The sequence below is a fragment of the Pantherophis guttatus genome, chromosome 3 (assembly GCF_059756535.1).
Source record: "Pantherophis guttatus breed Tessera chromosome 3, ASM5975653v1, whole genome shotgun sequence".
NCBI classification, from domain to species: Eukaryota; Metazoa; Chordata; class Lepidosauria; order Squamata; family Colubridae; genus Pantherophis; species Pantherophis guttatus.
Window position 1 is genome coordinate 82,930,648 of NC_142065.1, and position 16,187 is coordinate 82,946,834.

Consider the following 16,187-nt stretch of genomic DNA (forward strand, 5'->3'; position numbering starts at 1 on the left):
AAAAAAACTATGTCAGGACATTAGATTTTGCTTTTTTTAGACTTTTTACACTTCCTGAACACTTAGCTTTTATTCCGCCAGCCTTTATTATGAGCATAACCCAGCATATGGTAGGGTACTATAATTGAAAAGAAGCATAAAAATCTAAAAAGAGTGAACTTCTAAAAAGAATTACAGAAACGTAAAAATAAGAGAAAATTATAAAAGATATATAAATTAAAAACTAAAAAGCTATAAAAAGCAAAAACCTAAAAAGGATGAGGTCCTTAGATGGGTATAGGAGAGCACAGCCATAGCCAGAGAGCCAGTCACTTGCTCTCAGCCCAACTCACCTCGCAGGATTGTTGTGGGGAAAATAGGAGGAGGAAGGTGTGTTGGATATATTTGCTGCCTTGAGTTATTTATTAAAATATGGTGGGTTACAAATAATAAATAACAAGTTAGCATGTGGAATAATATACCTATTAGTTACAAAGCACCTTAATATGACAAACTTGGTTCACACTGAGCCTAGTTTACAATGTTGAGCCCTAAGCACAAGACAGAAATCACCATCCATTGAATTTTAAGCTACCTATTCTGAACTCAGTTTAGCAACATCTTACTTGATGTTGTAGCAGACTAGCGTCTGAAAGCCACAAGCATATAAAATTTTCTATGTGCCCTGGTCTTTATGTAGTAGTGGTAAGATGACATTTATTTATTTATTTATTTTATTTTTATTTTTATTTGATTTATATGCCACCGTTCTCCGGAGACTCAGGGCAGCTTACAATGCGTTAAGCAATAGCCTTCGTACTTTTTGTATATGTATACAAAGTCAGCTTATTGCCCCCACAATCCGGGTCCTCATTTTACCTACCTTAGAAAGGATGGAAGGCTGAGTCAACCTTGAGCCTGGTGAGATTTGAACTTGCAGTAATTGCAGGCAGCTGATGTTAATAATAGTGCTTTAGTCTGCTGCGCCACCAGGGCTCTTCTTCGCATTAGTGTGAATATTTTGCAGACATGCTCAAATGTTTCTTTTCTGTATTTTTCTGTATGTATCCCCTGCCTTTATTATTTTTACAAATAACTCAAGGCTGTAAACACATGCAGTATTCCTTCTTCCTCATATTTTCCCCAGAACACCCATCCTGTGAGGTGGATTGGGTTGAGGGAGAGTATTGGTACAAAGCAGTGGTGGGTTTCAAAATTTTTTACTAACGGTTCTGTGGGCATGGCTTGGTGGATGTGGCAGGGGAAGGATACTGTAAAAACTCCATTCCCCCCACCAATCCAGGGGAAGGTTACTGCAAAATCCCCATTTCCTCCCGATCAGCTGGGACTCGGGAGGCAGAGAATAGATGGGGACGGGGCCAGTCAGAATTTTTACTACCGGTTCTCTGAACTACACAAAATTTCCGCTACCGGTTCTCCAGAACTGGTCAGAACCTGCTGAAACCCACCTCTGGTACAAAACCATCCAACTGCCTTTCATGGCTAAAATGGGGCTTTAATTATAGTCTCCCACCTTCTAGCCTGGTGCCTTAACCGCTACACCAAACTGGTTTCTAGTATTGATTTCTAATACGTTTTGTATCTAAACCTCAATTTATTTTATGTACGTTAACTTCTTATCTTGTCCCACTATGGATCTTTGTCATAGCAATTTTTGAAAGAGCGAAGGTTACTATGCTGTTTGTAATTTTATCTGGGCTAAATACTTTATATCAATCATTTGTAATTGCTATGGGCATTTTAACTTGAATACAAAGGCAGTTTTCCTTTTCATTTTTTTTAATGAAATGGATTTTTAAAATACTGAATAGAATTGTGTTTTTGTTTCATTCCTCTTTTAAAAGATGTTGAGCCTATTTTCTCTATCCACATATCTCAATACTATAAAGGCCAGGAGGTGATTTTATAAAGTTAATTTTCCATCCTCAAAATCACTAGTTAATTAAGTTCAAGGTTTGAGATCTCTTTTTTGTCTCATAAGCAAGAAGGAAAACAGATCAAGATATTCTTTTGGCTTAAGAAAGTGGGTGGTGCCAGCCTTAAATTACCACCAAGCTGCAATAAGGCATTTAAGCAGGCCAGGATGTATAAAACTCAGTGGGATTCTAGGAGATAAGGGTTAAAATATTCCATCATTCACATTAGGCACTCAGTTGCCTCTCTTGCTACACTTTCTAATTGGCAGAACAAAACAATTATTTTCTTGTGTGGGGAAAGATAATGCAAGTCAAAAGAAAGGAAGGGCAGTACATGGTTACTTAAAGGTAAATTGAATCTTAAGTGCAATACGCTTCTGCATAATTGTATGTAAGAATGTAGTTATAAATAAGCCTATTAAAACTTAATAGTTTTATTTTGCGACTAGACAACCCGTGACCAATTGGGTCATCGTTTCAGAGATGTTTCCTTACCTAAACAGAGAAGCAGACTGAACATGGGCAGGCAAAAATGGGGGGGGAGGGGTGGGCTCTTTAGTGATCTCTGAGCTTGGTTGTCTTCTTGCAGAAGTTTCATTACCCACAAACTTATCATCAGTGCTAGTAAAGAGTAGGGTTTGCTCTCAGTTTATATTCTAGTGGCTTTCAATCAAGTAAACAACATCCCAAACAAGGAGCTGTCAAACAAGCCAACAGTAAACAGCCCAACCAAAGAACTCCTAAGTCCACCCCATGGCAAGCCACTAGAACAGTGATGCTGGACCTTTTCAACACTGAGTGCTGAAAAGGGAGCGCATGCGTGTCTGGGCCACAACCCAGAAGAGAAGCTGCCCAGGGTGCATGCCCAAAAATGAACTTCCAATTTCAGCCAGTTCCTGTACTCTTCTGGGTTTCTAGCACGCATGCTCACGTGACGATCAGCTGGCCGGCATGCATACTCACGCAGGAAAATGGAAGACCAGCTAGAAGATTGTCTAGTTTCCGGCACTGCCACATGCAAAAAGGCCAGCTGATCGTCATGCACGCATGCGTGCCAGAAGCCCAGAAGAGGAACAGGTGATGCCACACGTGCCAGGTGACATGGCTCCACATGCCACTTTGGGAATGTGTGCCATAGGTTTGCCATCACAGCACTAGAATATAAACTGAGAGCGAACCCTACTCCTTACTAGCACTGATGGTGTTACCTAATGTGGGTATGAAATATTGCATGAAAATATCAACTCAGAGAACACCAAAGACCCCTAATTTCAACCCTGAGCTACAAATATTCACCTTTATTAAAGATCAGTGGAACCAGGAGAGACTTTCAACTTCTTGCTGGCTTCCCCACTGAATTTCCTTGTAGGAAGCTGGAAGTGTTGGAAAGAATGATCACATGACTGCAGCCACTATGGAGCAGCACAACTCTGCCAAATTTCAATCCCATGGAAGTCATGGAGTCTGGATTATGAACATATTTTTTAAGTTAGCCCATTTGTGGTATGTTGATTCAAAAATCATTGCCTTTGGTACGTTGTTTTGCCCAATCACAATCAAACTGATACAAGAGTTTTCCTGGTATATCTAGATAAGCATGCATGGGACTTGACTGTACATTGTAGTCCTATACATATACTTTGCAGTCTGATGCATTTTAATTGAGATGAAAGACCTTAAATATATGCTATCTTTTAATATCACTGAAGAGATTCCAGCACTAATATCTCATTACATTTAAGATTCTTTAATAAATAAGTCATTAACTTAAGTTCCTCTCAGATATTCTTGCTACTACTATGTCTCCAGGCAGGGTTACATTCACCCTTGTTCTTAATATATCTAACTGTAGTAAGCTGAGTTAAAAATAAGTCCTTAGAGAGAGAGACATTATGGAACCATATCTAGAATTCATAAAACTTCAGAATATGACTTATTAATAACTGAAAAGCAAAGTTTACAGATTTAAAACAAAGATCAAAATATAAAAAATTATTAAAATTCAATTTCCTACAATATTATGTACTTATTTAACCTCTCTTTATCATTGTTATAAATAACTCAAGGTGGTGAACATTCCTAATACTCCTTCTTCTCCTATTTTCTCCACAACAGCCCTGTGAAGTGAGTTAGGCTAACAGAGAGTGATGTAAGTGACGTTACCCAAGTAACTGAACCATAACTTTAAGATAAGGCAATTTTACTATATATGTGTGTATACCAGAGATGACAACAGGTTTAGAGCTTTCCAGGTTCTCTCTTTTTTCCAAGTAAAGAAATTATTTCCATGTCATAATTCTCAAATAGCAGTTCTAGCTGTTAGTATCAAGTCAACCTTTGTTAGGATTATTTTGCAGAGATTCCAAGATAATGATGCCTTGATATAATTTTAAAAGGTTTTTTTTTTTTTAATAAATTGGATGGCTTAGAATTTAGACATTCATATTTAAGCATGTTAAATAGCAATGTTTATTGACTTGTAGACTTACAGCAACAGACTTGTTTATTTTTCCATTATGAACTATGTAAATATTGCTAAGGCATAATCTTATTCCAGAGAATCCCAATAGCAATCCAGAGCAATTTTGAGAATGAGTTTTTTATACATTTGAGACATTGTTGCATCAAATAAAGCAACTGTGGCAGAATCGGAAGCATCTATGGAGGCCACTATATATTTTCCTGGAACAGACCACTCAATCCATATATACTATAAAGAAACAAAGAAATGTACAAATTCCATTCCCATAGATCAGAATGAACAATAATAGAAATCTTCTAATTCCAAGATTTCAGATAAATTCCAACTCATATTTATATACTCTCCACTAGTTCAATGGGCATAGGCTAAAGCGTTGCCTGTAAAAGTTTGTCTATATTAATTATCTTTTTCTATATCTTGAATTAGAAAAATGAGAAGATGAGAACTTATCCAATATAGAATATTTCAATAAGACATCCAGTTTTGCAAATGGTTGCTTAGCAAAGCTGTGTGAGCCATACATAAAGAGTAAAATGCACTCTTGTAAAAGCCCACTATATGTTGCAGTCTCTTCTTCATTTACACCTAGCCATTCAATGATGTCCATTTTCCATTATTATTAGCACTTACTATCTTAGACAGAGCTGCTTTCAGTGCCCTGATAAATTTAATGGAAAAGTCTTCAACACATACATTCTTCTCACTTATATTCTTGCATTACTCAAATTCCTGATACTTTTAGATGTCTTCAGCAGGCAGTTATTCCAGATGTTACCAATATCCTGAGGCTGGACATCTCGTTGGCTTACAAAAATAGAACTATACCCAATTTATTTTGACCACAGAATGATTTAAACCTGAACACAGATAAAAATTGAAGAAATATACTAGTCAAATGCAGGCAAATTCGGTTGATCATTTATGCGCTCTGGGTTCCTATAAGGCTGTTTTGACAAAGGGGAAAACATTACAACAAATCACCATAAGAACTCAAACAACCAGTTCTTGAAGGGAAAAAAGCATATTTTAGAATTTCCTTTCTAGGAGTTTAATGGAAGACTTTTAAAGAATTCACCGATCATAGCAATAACCATTTAAGTAAAACCTTGGAAACCAGAAGGTATAGAAAACTCTTAAATCAGTTTGATTGGCCTTATAGCCATAATTTATGAATTTAAGAGACTTTCTTGCTGAGTTTTTTCTCTGTTTGATTTGAGTGTGCAAGTCTGTGTGCCTATACAGATGACATGGTTTAACCCTCCCACCCCACCCATCTTAAAAACCTCTTTCCAGCCAATTAATACTGCAGAGGAAAAATTGTATCTTAGTTACCCCAAAGTTAGGGTTTTTAGAAAGATCTAAATCTATTTGATTTACACAGAATAAGCCCGTTGATCAGTGCCATAAATATATATAAATATATATTTTCTACCTTTGCAAAGCAGTGGCTCAAATTCTGTACGGTGCAGAAGTGTGCAGCTGCAGTGATCCATCTGTTAACGTTACTACTCACCATCTCTGTGCAGTGATTCAGACTGAAATCAGTCTCTCTATACTAGTCAGAGTGTGTTTTTGCCCCCACACTCTCCCTGATTTTACAGTAAAGCTAGGGGAACCTCCCTCCTGCCATACAGCTCCACAAGCCAGCTGTCCAAATTGCTCCTCTTAGATCATTTTGTTACAGCCCCGCTGAACATAGTCAGACTTAATTCTTCGTCGGGGCTTATGTTTTTTCCACTGGAGGAAAATGTATTATTTTAATAAATAGATTGGAATTGCCATCATGTGCATGATTTTCATTATGAGATACGCTCAGAAAAAAAAAAAAACCCTAGCCAATTCCAGAGTGAATAGATAATGCTTATATAGCAAAATGCTCTCATCAGCAGTTCTCTAGAGTTTGAGTACTGTTGAAAAAGCTGCACAGTGCAAAGATTCTGCAGAATACACACTGCCTGGCATTGATTAGGAACCCTGCGTGAAGGCTGGGAGCCGACTGTCACTGCTGGAATTCCTCAAAAGCAACGTCAGTCAATGCAGCTTTATGAATAAAATCTGGCACCCAGCAAAATTATTCTGCTTTTGCAAGCCCCAGTGGATTTATTTTCAGTTATCCTTCTTAGCTCCTCTGACTCCTTGCATTTTGTAGAAAGGCAGGGATCAGCAGAAGAGCAAAGTAGCAGGACATCCATTCACAATGTCTTTCTGTAAGCGGTGAATCCTGACACCAGGGGAACTTAAAACCAGGCAAATAGAAATCTTTCTAAAGCATCAGGTGTGCTGTAGCAAAATGCTTGAATCAAAGCTCCAGCATCTTTCAAATTTCAGTTCAATAGCCTTCATCTGTTAATTAAATAGCCATAATATTGTATAAGGAGTTGCTGGAAGGCAGGCAGATAGGCATGAAGAAACCTGGAAATATGCATGTATTTAGTTCAACGGTGTGACACAGCCGATTACAAGTGTATCTTCCAGTTGAGAGCTAGCCGAAAGAGCAGAAAAAGGCATTCTGTGACTGGATTCACATACTGCACCAAGCAATAATGTATTTAATTTTGGCAGAGTTTGTGTTGATTAAGTAAAACAAGTCCTGGCTTGTAAATTATGGTTGATTATGAATCCAGCCAGTAGTTACTGCAACTTTTCCCAGTGTATTGGGATATTTATATGGGTTGGGCTTCAAATCCCAACTTTTCTAGCTAGCGTTTGGATCCTAATATATCAGGAGAGCTGCTTGAAGAAAAAGGGGTTGACACCAGAGTTTACTTCACAATTAAGGGGCAGCCTTTTTATATCAGGTCAAACTATTTGTCCATTGTTCTTTGCTGAAGTTAGAGCAGGGTGTCAAACTTGCAGCCCGCGGCCTGGATGCGTTACGCACTGGCCACACCTACACCTGGTTTAGCGAAGGGGAAGAAAAGTTGTGATACATCACATGACGACTCCGTGACAACACGAGTTTGACACCCGTGAGTTAGAGCATTCAAGTTGCCCAGCCAGTTTAGCTATATTGGCTGGGGATTATGAGATTATGAGATCTGTAGTCCTTGCTCAGGCCCCATTTCAAGAATGGGAAAGGATGGACTAATAAGACTAACAGTGGTTCTCATACACGAGATATTTCAAATCACCATTACATGATGTTTAAACTGTTGTTGCTAGGAATGGAACTGGGAATTTTCTTCATATAAAGCACATACTTTTCCATTGAGCTATTTTTTGTTTCCTGTTATCTCTTGTACAAAGAAGCAAAATGCTTGGTTCTCAAAATCCTTTTATGGAGCGTTTTCAAATTCTCAGAATCCTTTATGGAGGCATCTTGACATAGTGAGGGGCTGAAACTACTTCTGTTTCCTGCCTTTCAGTCATGCTTCCCTCCTGCAGTATGCCAGATATTGCTGGGAATTTAAAAAAAAAACTTATTTGAGGAAATTAAGTTGTATGATGTAATTGCATAATTTCTCCCATGCTTTGACTTACACATCTGATTCAAAGTGCTAACTGGGAACTCTGCCATCCATCTTGTTGTTTTCAAACAGATTGTTTAAAAAAAACCCTTGGCTCAACATTTGTAACATGAGTAAGTTTTGATCTGATGGTAAGTTAATTTTTGGTTGTTCTTGAATTACCCAATATATACAGAAAAAAAAATATTGGACTTGGTGAAGAAGCTAATATAAAATATAGGACCACCCTAAAGCAATTTAGGATTGCAAAGTTGATGTAACTCTACACATCGATATTCCTGCACAGGATTCATTAGAGGAAGAAATGAGAGGGAGAAAAGAGTTTGTCTTCATGACCTGTGATCATAAAACTGATATTTTAGAGAGGATCAAATATAAGCATAGCACTAATCCCAACTTCTATTGTGATTAGTGTTCAATGTTCTATGTAATAAAAACTTTTTCATTCAATGCAAGATACAGATCACAGGTTTTGGCAGATTGGAAATACTGAATTGTTCCATGCTAAAGACTTAAGAAAAGGAATATGTTGAATTGTTCCATTTTTTAGTATGGGACCTTTAAGGAATTTGGATACCAACTTTTTGTTAAAGCAAGCCAGTTATAAGTGAAAGTTTATAATATTATGGTAACAATAGCCATATACCTTTAAACAGGAATGTTTAGAATAACTATTAGGAGTTCCAATAGAAATTTTTAGAACCCAAATGCTGAAACAAACTTTCTTCCACAAAACAATTGAAAATGAAGAAAAAGAAAACAGGATTATAAACTCATGTACTATATACTGCTAAGGATTTATCATTTTATGGTTTTTTTCCTCTAGATAATAAAACAACACTTCTAATGTTTACTCAGCAGTGAAATCTTGCAAAGTCAACACATGTGTCTATTTGGGGTTATAATGTTGCCTTTCTGAGAATAAAGTAAAGTTAAAGGTTCCCCTCGCACATATGTGCTAGTTGTTCCCGACTGTAGGGGGTGGTGCTCATCTCCATTTCAAAGCCGAAGAGCCAACGCTGTCCGAAGACGTCTCCGTGGTCATGTGGTCGGCATGACTAAACGCCAAAGGCACACAGAACACTGTTACCTTCCCACCAAATAATGGTCCCTATTATTCTACTTGCATTTTTTACGTACTTTCTAACTGCTAGGTTGGCAGAAGCTGGGACAAGTAACAGGAGCTCACCCCATTATGCGGCACTAGGGATTCGAACCACTGAACTGCTGACCTTTTGAGCGACAAGCTCAGTGTCTTAGCCACTGAGCATCCCTCTTCTGAGAATAAGTGTATATTAAATATTTAGAAAGTGGCCAAAATTTGGGAATAAAATAACATGAAAAAAACTTCAACTTGTCACTTCCAGGTTTAATAAGCAAACACAGCTTCTTAAGAAAATGGCAAAGCTATGGCCAAAATGATTAGTATAACTATGATCTCAAAATTAATCTGACAACATTTTGCACACGATGTCCTCGATGCTTTTGCTATTGTCATTCTTAGTAGCACAGTTTATCCCATTTTAAGAGATAACACAAAAATGTGTTTGCCAGAAGCTAAAGTGAAATGGATGCATACAGGACAGAGAATAAAACTATGCAGAGCAAACATTCCTGGGGAAACAGTGCACTTTCAGCTGAATCTATCAGCATTTCTCCCATCAAACAAACTCCTTCACAGATGCTATGAAGACATTTCTTTCTCCAAAGACTCAGATGGAAGAAGGATGTGGACATCCAAGTTTCATGGCGAAGAGATATGGAGGTATTGTTTGTGGATGGGTCCCATTTCTTGACAGCTTACTGGTAGTTTTCAATTTACAACCATGTTTAATGACTGTTCAAAGTTACAAAGGCACTGAAAAAAAATGACAACTGGTCCTCACAGTTATGACCATTGCAGCATCCCCATGGTCATGTGATTAAAATTTGGGCATGTATTTACAGTGATTGCAGCATCCTGGGGTCATGTGATCATCATTTGATACTTTCCCAGCCAGCTTCCAACAAGCAAAGTCAATGGAGAAAACCAGATTTACTTAATGATTGCATAATTCACTTAACAACTGCAGTCATTCACTTAAAAAAACGTGGATTTAAGTTGTAAAATCAGGTGTGACTCACTTAACAACTACCTTGCTTAGCAATGGAAATTCTGGTCCCAATTGTGGTCATAAGTCAAGGACTACCTGTCCTTGGTTGCTATCACTGCCACAGAAGAAGAATGGAGTTCTCTCTTTTCCCCCTTTTTGTCCCCTCACCTGCCTGTCTGCAAATACCTGCTATCTATAAGAACATTGGGAAAATTCACCTCAGGAGAACATTTGGCTTTTCAGTGGGAAGAGTTCTACATCCATCAGTTCTCCACACAAGGCACTGATTCCATGCAGGTGTTTGAACTTCATAAGGGATCATTCCCTAAATGCAAATTGTGCAGGGCTTTGTGGCTTATTTTTTTCAAGCCACCTTCAGTTCTGAAATGTTTCCAGTTTTTGACAGCTTTTATTCAACCCCACAAACCTCATGCTTTCTTTTATCTCAGAGCCAAATTACACGTGGTATTAAATGTGCAGCAGCAGCTGCTAAAACCAGCAACTAATCCCTAATTTCCTCTGTTGTGTCTAACAGAAATTATCCTTGCCCTAAGTCATAAGCTTTTATATGTCTGGGTCCACTAGAAATGTGAAGCGTAGAGAGAAATATAACAAACAACATGGTGACAGCAGGTAATAGGCTAGTCACAGTCAGGGTGCCTCTTCAGCAGGACAGTCCTGTATTTGAAGACAAAGATGTTTGAAAATGTGTCCCTCCCGAATCCATTTTTATCAATCATACAAGTGGAAACCAGTAGCCTGGGTGTAGTTATAAATTGTAACTAGGTGATAAATTAGGTAGGGAGAAAGATAAATCAGTTGGTTACTGTATGACACGTTGTCTTCTATTTTAATTATTGTTAAGGGAACTAGTTCTGTATTTGTACATGCAAAATGTTGATATGTGTCAACATTGACATAGATTAGTATTGCACCAATGCTTGTCCTTGGAGGAGATGAGATGTTTCCTCTTTTGAAATAATAAATAAGTTGCAAGATTTTTAGGTGTAGTCAATGTTAAGGAACCACAGGGACCCAGAGACATTGCAGCTCCTTTTAGCCGCTGTAATGTGCTTTATTGTTAACTTTTGGGAGATTTTGGTAATTTAACCAGTTCAATCAATAATAAATGTGCTACAGTCTAATTTGGTTGCAGAGCACAATGAAATTGGTTCTTGACTAAGAAAGCTAGACTATGCTATGACAAATGTATTTGCCTTTATCATCTGCCAGACTCTCATTCTCAAGTACAGAAGAGGCTGTACTTCCTGAGAATGCTCAGGAAGATAAATCTATCTCAGCATCTACTTCTGTCCTACTATTGCAGCACCATTGAGAGTGTCCTGACATATGGCATTCTTGCATGGTATGGGAGCAGCTCCGTAGCGGACAAAAAAGCTCTACAGAGAATCATTAAAACTGCCCAGAATGTCATCGGACTCCAGCTACCAGCCCTGGATGACATCTTTGAATCTCGCTGTTTGAGAAAGTTGCATAACATTCTCAGAGACTCTTCCCATCCTGCTTACAATCTTTTTGGACTGTTGCCTTCTGGCAGAAGATACAGAACAATTAAAACTCGGACCACACATTTTCTGAATAGTTTTTATCCCAGAGCTATAATTGCACTCAACAATGAACTAAAGGGCCATCATCAGTGAGCTGTTGAACAGCATTACATGGTCTGTTGTGTGGATGTTTGGGTGGTTTAGGGGTGGGGAATTGTGGTGGGTGGGAGTGTGTTTGGGGATTGTTACGTGTGTTGGACCTGGTCTTTGGGTGTTAAGTGGATTTCGTTGTATGAGTATACTGTGTATACACGTACAATGACAATAAAGTTGTTGTTGTTGTTGTTGTTGTTGTTGTTGTTGTTATTATTATTATTATTATTATTATTATTATTATTATTATTATTATTATTATTTCAGCTGGGTGCTCTTAAAGACCTAAAAAGGCAATGGTGAGTGATAGGCAGAGGGTACCAGCAGTAGTCTGTATCTTCAGTAGCATCGATCTGATCCAAAAGATTTTATAGAGAGAAAGCATTATATTTTCTATGCGTATCAAATGGAAACTTAACATTGTAATAAAGCAGATATTCAGTTGGTTTGAAAAAGAGAAGGTAATTAAAGTAAATGTTCCAATTAGTTTCAAACAGTTTTGGCTTGCAAAAAAAATAGTTGTATAGAGTATTAACTATTTAGTGGACATCTGGATTTTTGAAATCTAGATGTGTTAGCCTTTCTTTCAAAACAATCCAGGCATTTGAAAGCAAGGGCGACTTCCAGTGGTTCTCATATTTGAGGCTTCAAAGCAAGAAGAGATTATGATACATTAAAGCAAAAGAAGCCTTTGACCACAACAAATATACAATCTTTTTGAATAGTTTTAAATGAAACCATTTAAGTCTCAGGCCAATTTTGAACTTAAGATCAAATAGAAAAGCAGACAGATATGCATCAGCAGAGGGTGGGAGTAGGCTAACTACTCAGGCTTGGAAACTAAATAGGGTTGGCCTTGGTTGGTAGGTGGATGGGAGACCTATTGGGAATATGTGGGCTGTAAGCTAGTTTCCATTAAATTCTCCATCCATTAGACTTTTAACAACTGCTTGTCATAAGAAGAAAAGATCCAGGAAGTTGTGGTTTGAGTTCAGAATAACAGCAGAAAAGCAAAGTTTAATTTATTCTTTACTTACTGGGCATCTACTCCAAAGCATAGATGCATGGAGACAATTGTCTTCCCCTAAAAGCTGGAGAAAGAAAACAACTCAGAGTGATCTGGAGTAGCAGTCTAGTGGAAAAGAGAAGCTGTGGTGTTCCTTTTCCTCAGCTTTCCTATCTGCTTAGTTCTGACATCATCCTTATTTATTTTTAAAGTTCTTTCCCCCATATTAAGTTGTCAGTTTAAAACACTTGACCACCTAAGTACCATTTAGCATTGCAATAATGGAAGAAAAATGGGGCATCTGCCATGACCCAGACCCCAGCTTAGTTTACTCTCTCCTGAAATGTCTTTAGAATGAAACCAATATTTTAAAAAAATATTGATTAGACTATTCAGACTGTCAATAATATCCCCACCCAGATTCTTTTTCAAGTCAGAATCTGCCCACCTTTAATGTCTGTGCAGGAGGATATTATCTTTTACACTGCTGAGATGATAGTGAATAGAAGACACTAACTTCAATTCTTGGAAATCATCTCAATTGTCAAATGGCAAGACGGCCTATGCACCCATATTACATCTGTTTCAAAAATTCTGTTTAATTTTGCTCTCTGCCTCGAATCATAGTTCATCCAGATAGGGTGAAAAACAGTGAACTTGATCTGGATGCAGCTCTTTTTTATTATTATTATTCTACTACTCTCTTCCTGAGTGGAAAAACAAATTGGGATTTGGCTCCTTAGCAACGTTTGCTGAGATGGAGTCAGAGTTTAAAAGTGGCACATGAAACCTGACTTATTTGCAAATATATATCAGTTCTAAACTGCATTACCTGGAAAGCAGTTCCAGCTGATTTATATTGAAAGGCTGCTTGCCATTTATTCATATTCCAGGGATTTTGGCTTAAGGTGACCTGACATTCAGGTCAGTGTGGCTTTTACTAAGACAGAAGTGCTTCATCAGCGTTCACCTTAACAGAGTCAAATGCAACATCTTTCAATTCAGAGATGAGAACCAGTGATCTTTCAGATAGCCATGCTGTCAGAACAAAACAGGGCTGGGGATATGCAACATCTGAGGGTCACAAGTCCCCAAATGGATCTTCTAATGAAGCAACCTTCCTTTCTCTATAATAGAGCATAGCTTCTAGAGTGGGCAACATTTTGGATTTGAAGGCAAAAAGGGCATCAATGTAACTGAGGCAGTCCCATAGCATTTGTGTGCAACTTCTTCAAATAGTAGGGATTGTAGGGTTTCCCTCTATAATCCACAGCATGAGCCAAGGAAAAGGTATGTTTGGTTAAGGACCAGCAAATGGAAAATGACACATTTGCAATTGGGAGAGCATGTCACATCTTATAAATTTATGTCGTAGGGAGCTTTGCCTGAGAACAACATGGCTGCTAGGGAGGAAGTGGGGAGGGGTGGCCATTCACAAATTATCATTGCCTCAAACATAGAATACCAGAGTTGGAAGAGATCTTGGAGGTTGTTGTGGTCCGCCGGCAGCCTGCAGAGTTGGCAGCAGAGTCAGAGGGTGAGGAGGCTGGAGAAGAACATGGGCCAATCCTGGAGTCTGGGGAAGGCTCGGACGAGGGCTCTGCGTTGGAGGCAGAGATGGGGCCAGGGCCATCTGGGAGTTATATGCTGACTTCAGAACCTCCAGAATCTGATGTCAGCGAGGCAGAGGAACAGGGGAGCCTGTTCCCAGTGCGCGCATGCGCAGAGCTGCCAGAAGGCAAGAACAGTTAAGACAAAAGGGGTGACTCGGGAGTAAGGCTTGGAGATGATTGGCCCCTCCCATAAGACATAAAGGAGGAGCAAAGGCATGGGAGCCTTTGCAGGAAGCAACTTTGTTCATGCTGGTCAGTTTAAATTCTGAAGCTCTGTTTTGACTCTGCCAATTTGGTCTTTGGCAGCGTGTCAAGGGAGATAAAGGTGGGTGCTTATCAGCCTTATCCTGAAGGACTGTGGCAGATTTCTGTCGGACTCTTTATAAACTATTTGTGACTCATCACGGGCTGTGAATGAACAGAATTCATAGCCATTGAAATAAAAAGAGGGTTTTGGGACTAATTGTGTGCTTTTTACTGTCTCAGGAAGCCTAGGTCAGAACAGAGGTCTTCTAGTACAACCCCCTGCTCGAGCAAGAGTTCCTATACCCATTTCAGACAAATGGTTGTCCAGTCTTTTTCTGAAAGTCTCCAGTGATTGGAGCATCCAGAACTTCTGAAGACAAGCTATTTCATTGGTTGATTGCTCTCACTGTTAGGAATTTTCTAAGTTGCTTCTCTCCTTAGTTAATTTCCATCCATTGTTTCTCATCTTGCCTTTTGGTGTTTTGGAAAATAGCTTGACCCCCTCATCTTTGTAGGAGCCCCTCAAATATTGGAACACTCTCATGTCTCCCCCAGTCCTTCTTTTGATTAGACCAAGCATACCTAATTCCCATAACTGTTCTTTGTGTGTGTTTAGCCTCCAGCCCCCTAATCATTCTTGCTGCTCTTCTCTACACTCTTTCCTAAGTCTCAACCTCTTTTTTTATACTGTGGTGACCAGAATTGTATGCAGTATTCCAAGTGTGGTCTTACTAAGGCTTTGTAAAGTGGTATTAGAACTTTATGTGATCTTGATACTGTCCCTCTATTAATGCAGCCTAGGATTGATTGCATTGGCTTTTTTGGCTGCCACCGCACACTTACATATTTTCTACCCTCCCCTTTAACTTTACATTCAGACATTCTCTACTACCTCCTTCTAGTTTATTTTTCATTTTTTACTGGATAGATGGAAGAGTGACTGCAGCAACCCGTATTTTATGCTCAAAGAAATACCTCCACAATTGAGAGATATCTCTTATGCTAGTCTATGACTGTAATAAATATTGGATCGAGAAGCACCCCTCCACGCAAAGGGGTTGGCAGAAGCTAGCATTTCATTTTGCAGCATGCTGGTGCTCTGGTTTTTAAATCAGAAGAATGTATAAACTAGTGAGGAGGAAAAAGATCCAAGGGGCTTTTGTAGCTAAGGATGCCTGTTGCTTCCTCTGTGCTAGAATAGATGATTTCGAGTAAGTTGGGAATAGCTGTCACAAAAAAGGAAGTGCCTGTAAACAGTTTAAAAACTAACATTTACTGTGCCCAGAGAAATGAGATAATTCTCAGATGCATGAAGCTGGTTTGGGTATTAGTGTGTATAGGTAGGGGTGTGCATGCATTATGCATATAGACACAGATATACAGACACATCGATACACACTCATAGGAGCTAGTTTGATGTAGTATTTAAGGGTGCTACACTGCTAAAGAAGCCGAGAGATTTCTAGTCTTTCCTGAGGGCCACACAGGATGGACTTTGTAATACCAACAACATGGGCTTTGTAGTATTGTACTTGCTAACTAACATAGTTATTTCATATTTTAATTTGACTTATTTTTCTTTCAAATGATCAAACCATTGCAGACTGGAATATAGAAAAACTCTTTATCCTACTGCTGTATGGACTGATTGATAGTTTCTAGCATTCCAAACTGAAAAGATAAAAAGTGTTTTTGTTCCTCAG

The 16,187-nt window shown here is 38.6% G+C and overlaps 1 protein-coding gene across 1 annotated transcript in view; it reads right to left on the minus strand.

The window, feature by feature from the left end:
* Positions 1-5,966, minus strand: part of DIPK1A (divergent protein kinase domain 1A) — a 33,473-nt gene extending 27,507 nt beyond the window's left edge. The window contains exon 1 of the mRNA XM_087889971.1: positions 5,831-5,966. Coding sequence (XP_087746097.1) covers positions 5,831-5,914 — 84 coding nt within the window. The 5' untranslated portion in view covers positions 5,915-5,966. The remainder of the gene's footprint in view (positions 1-5,830) is intronic.
* Positions 5,967-16,187: the final 10,221 nt, after the last annotated feature.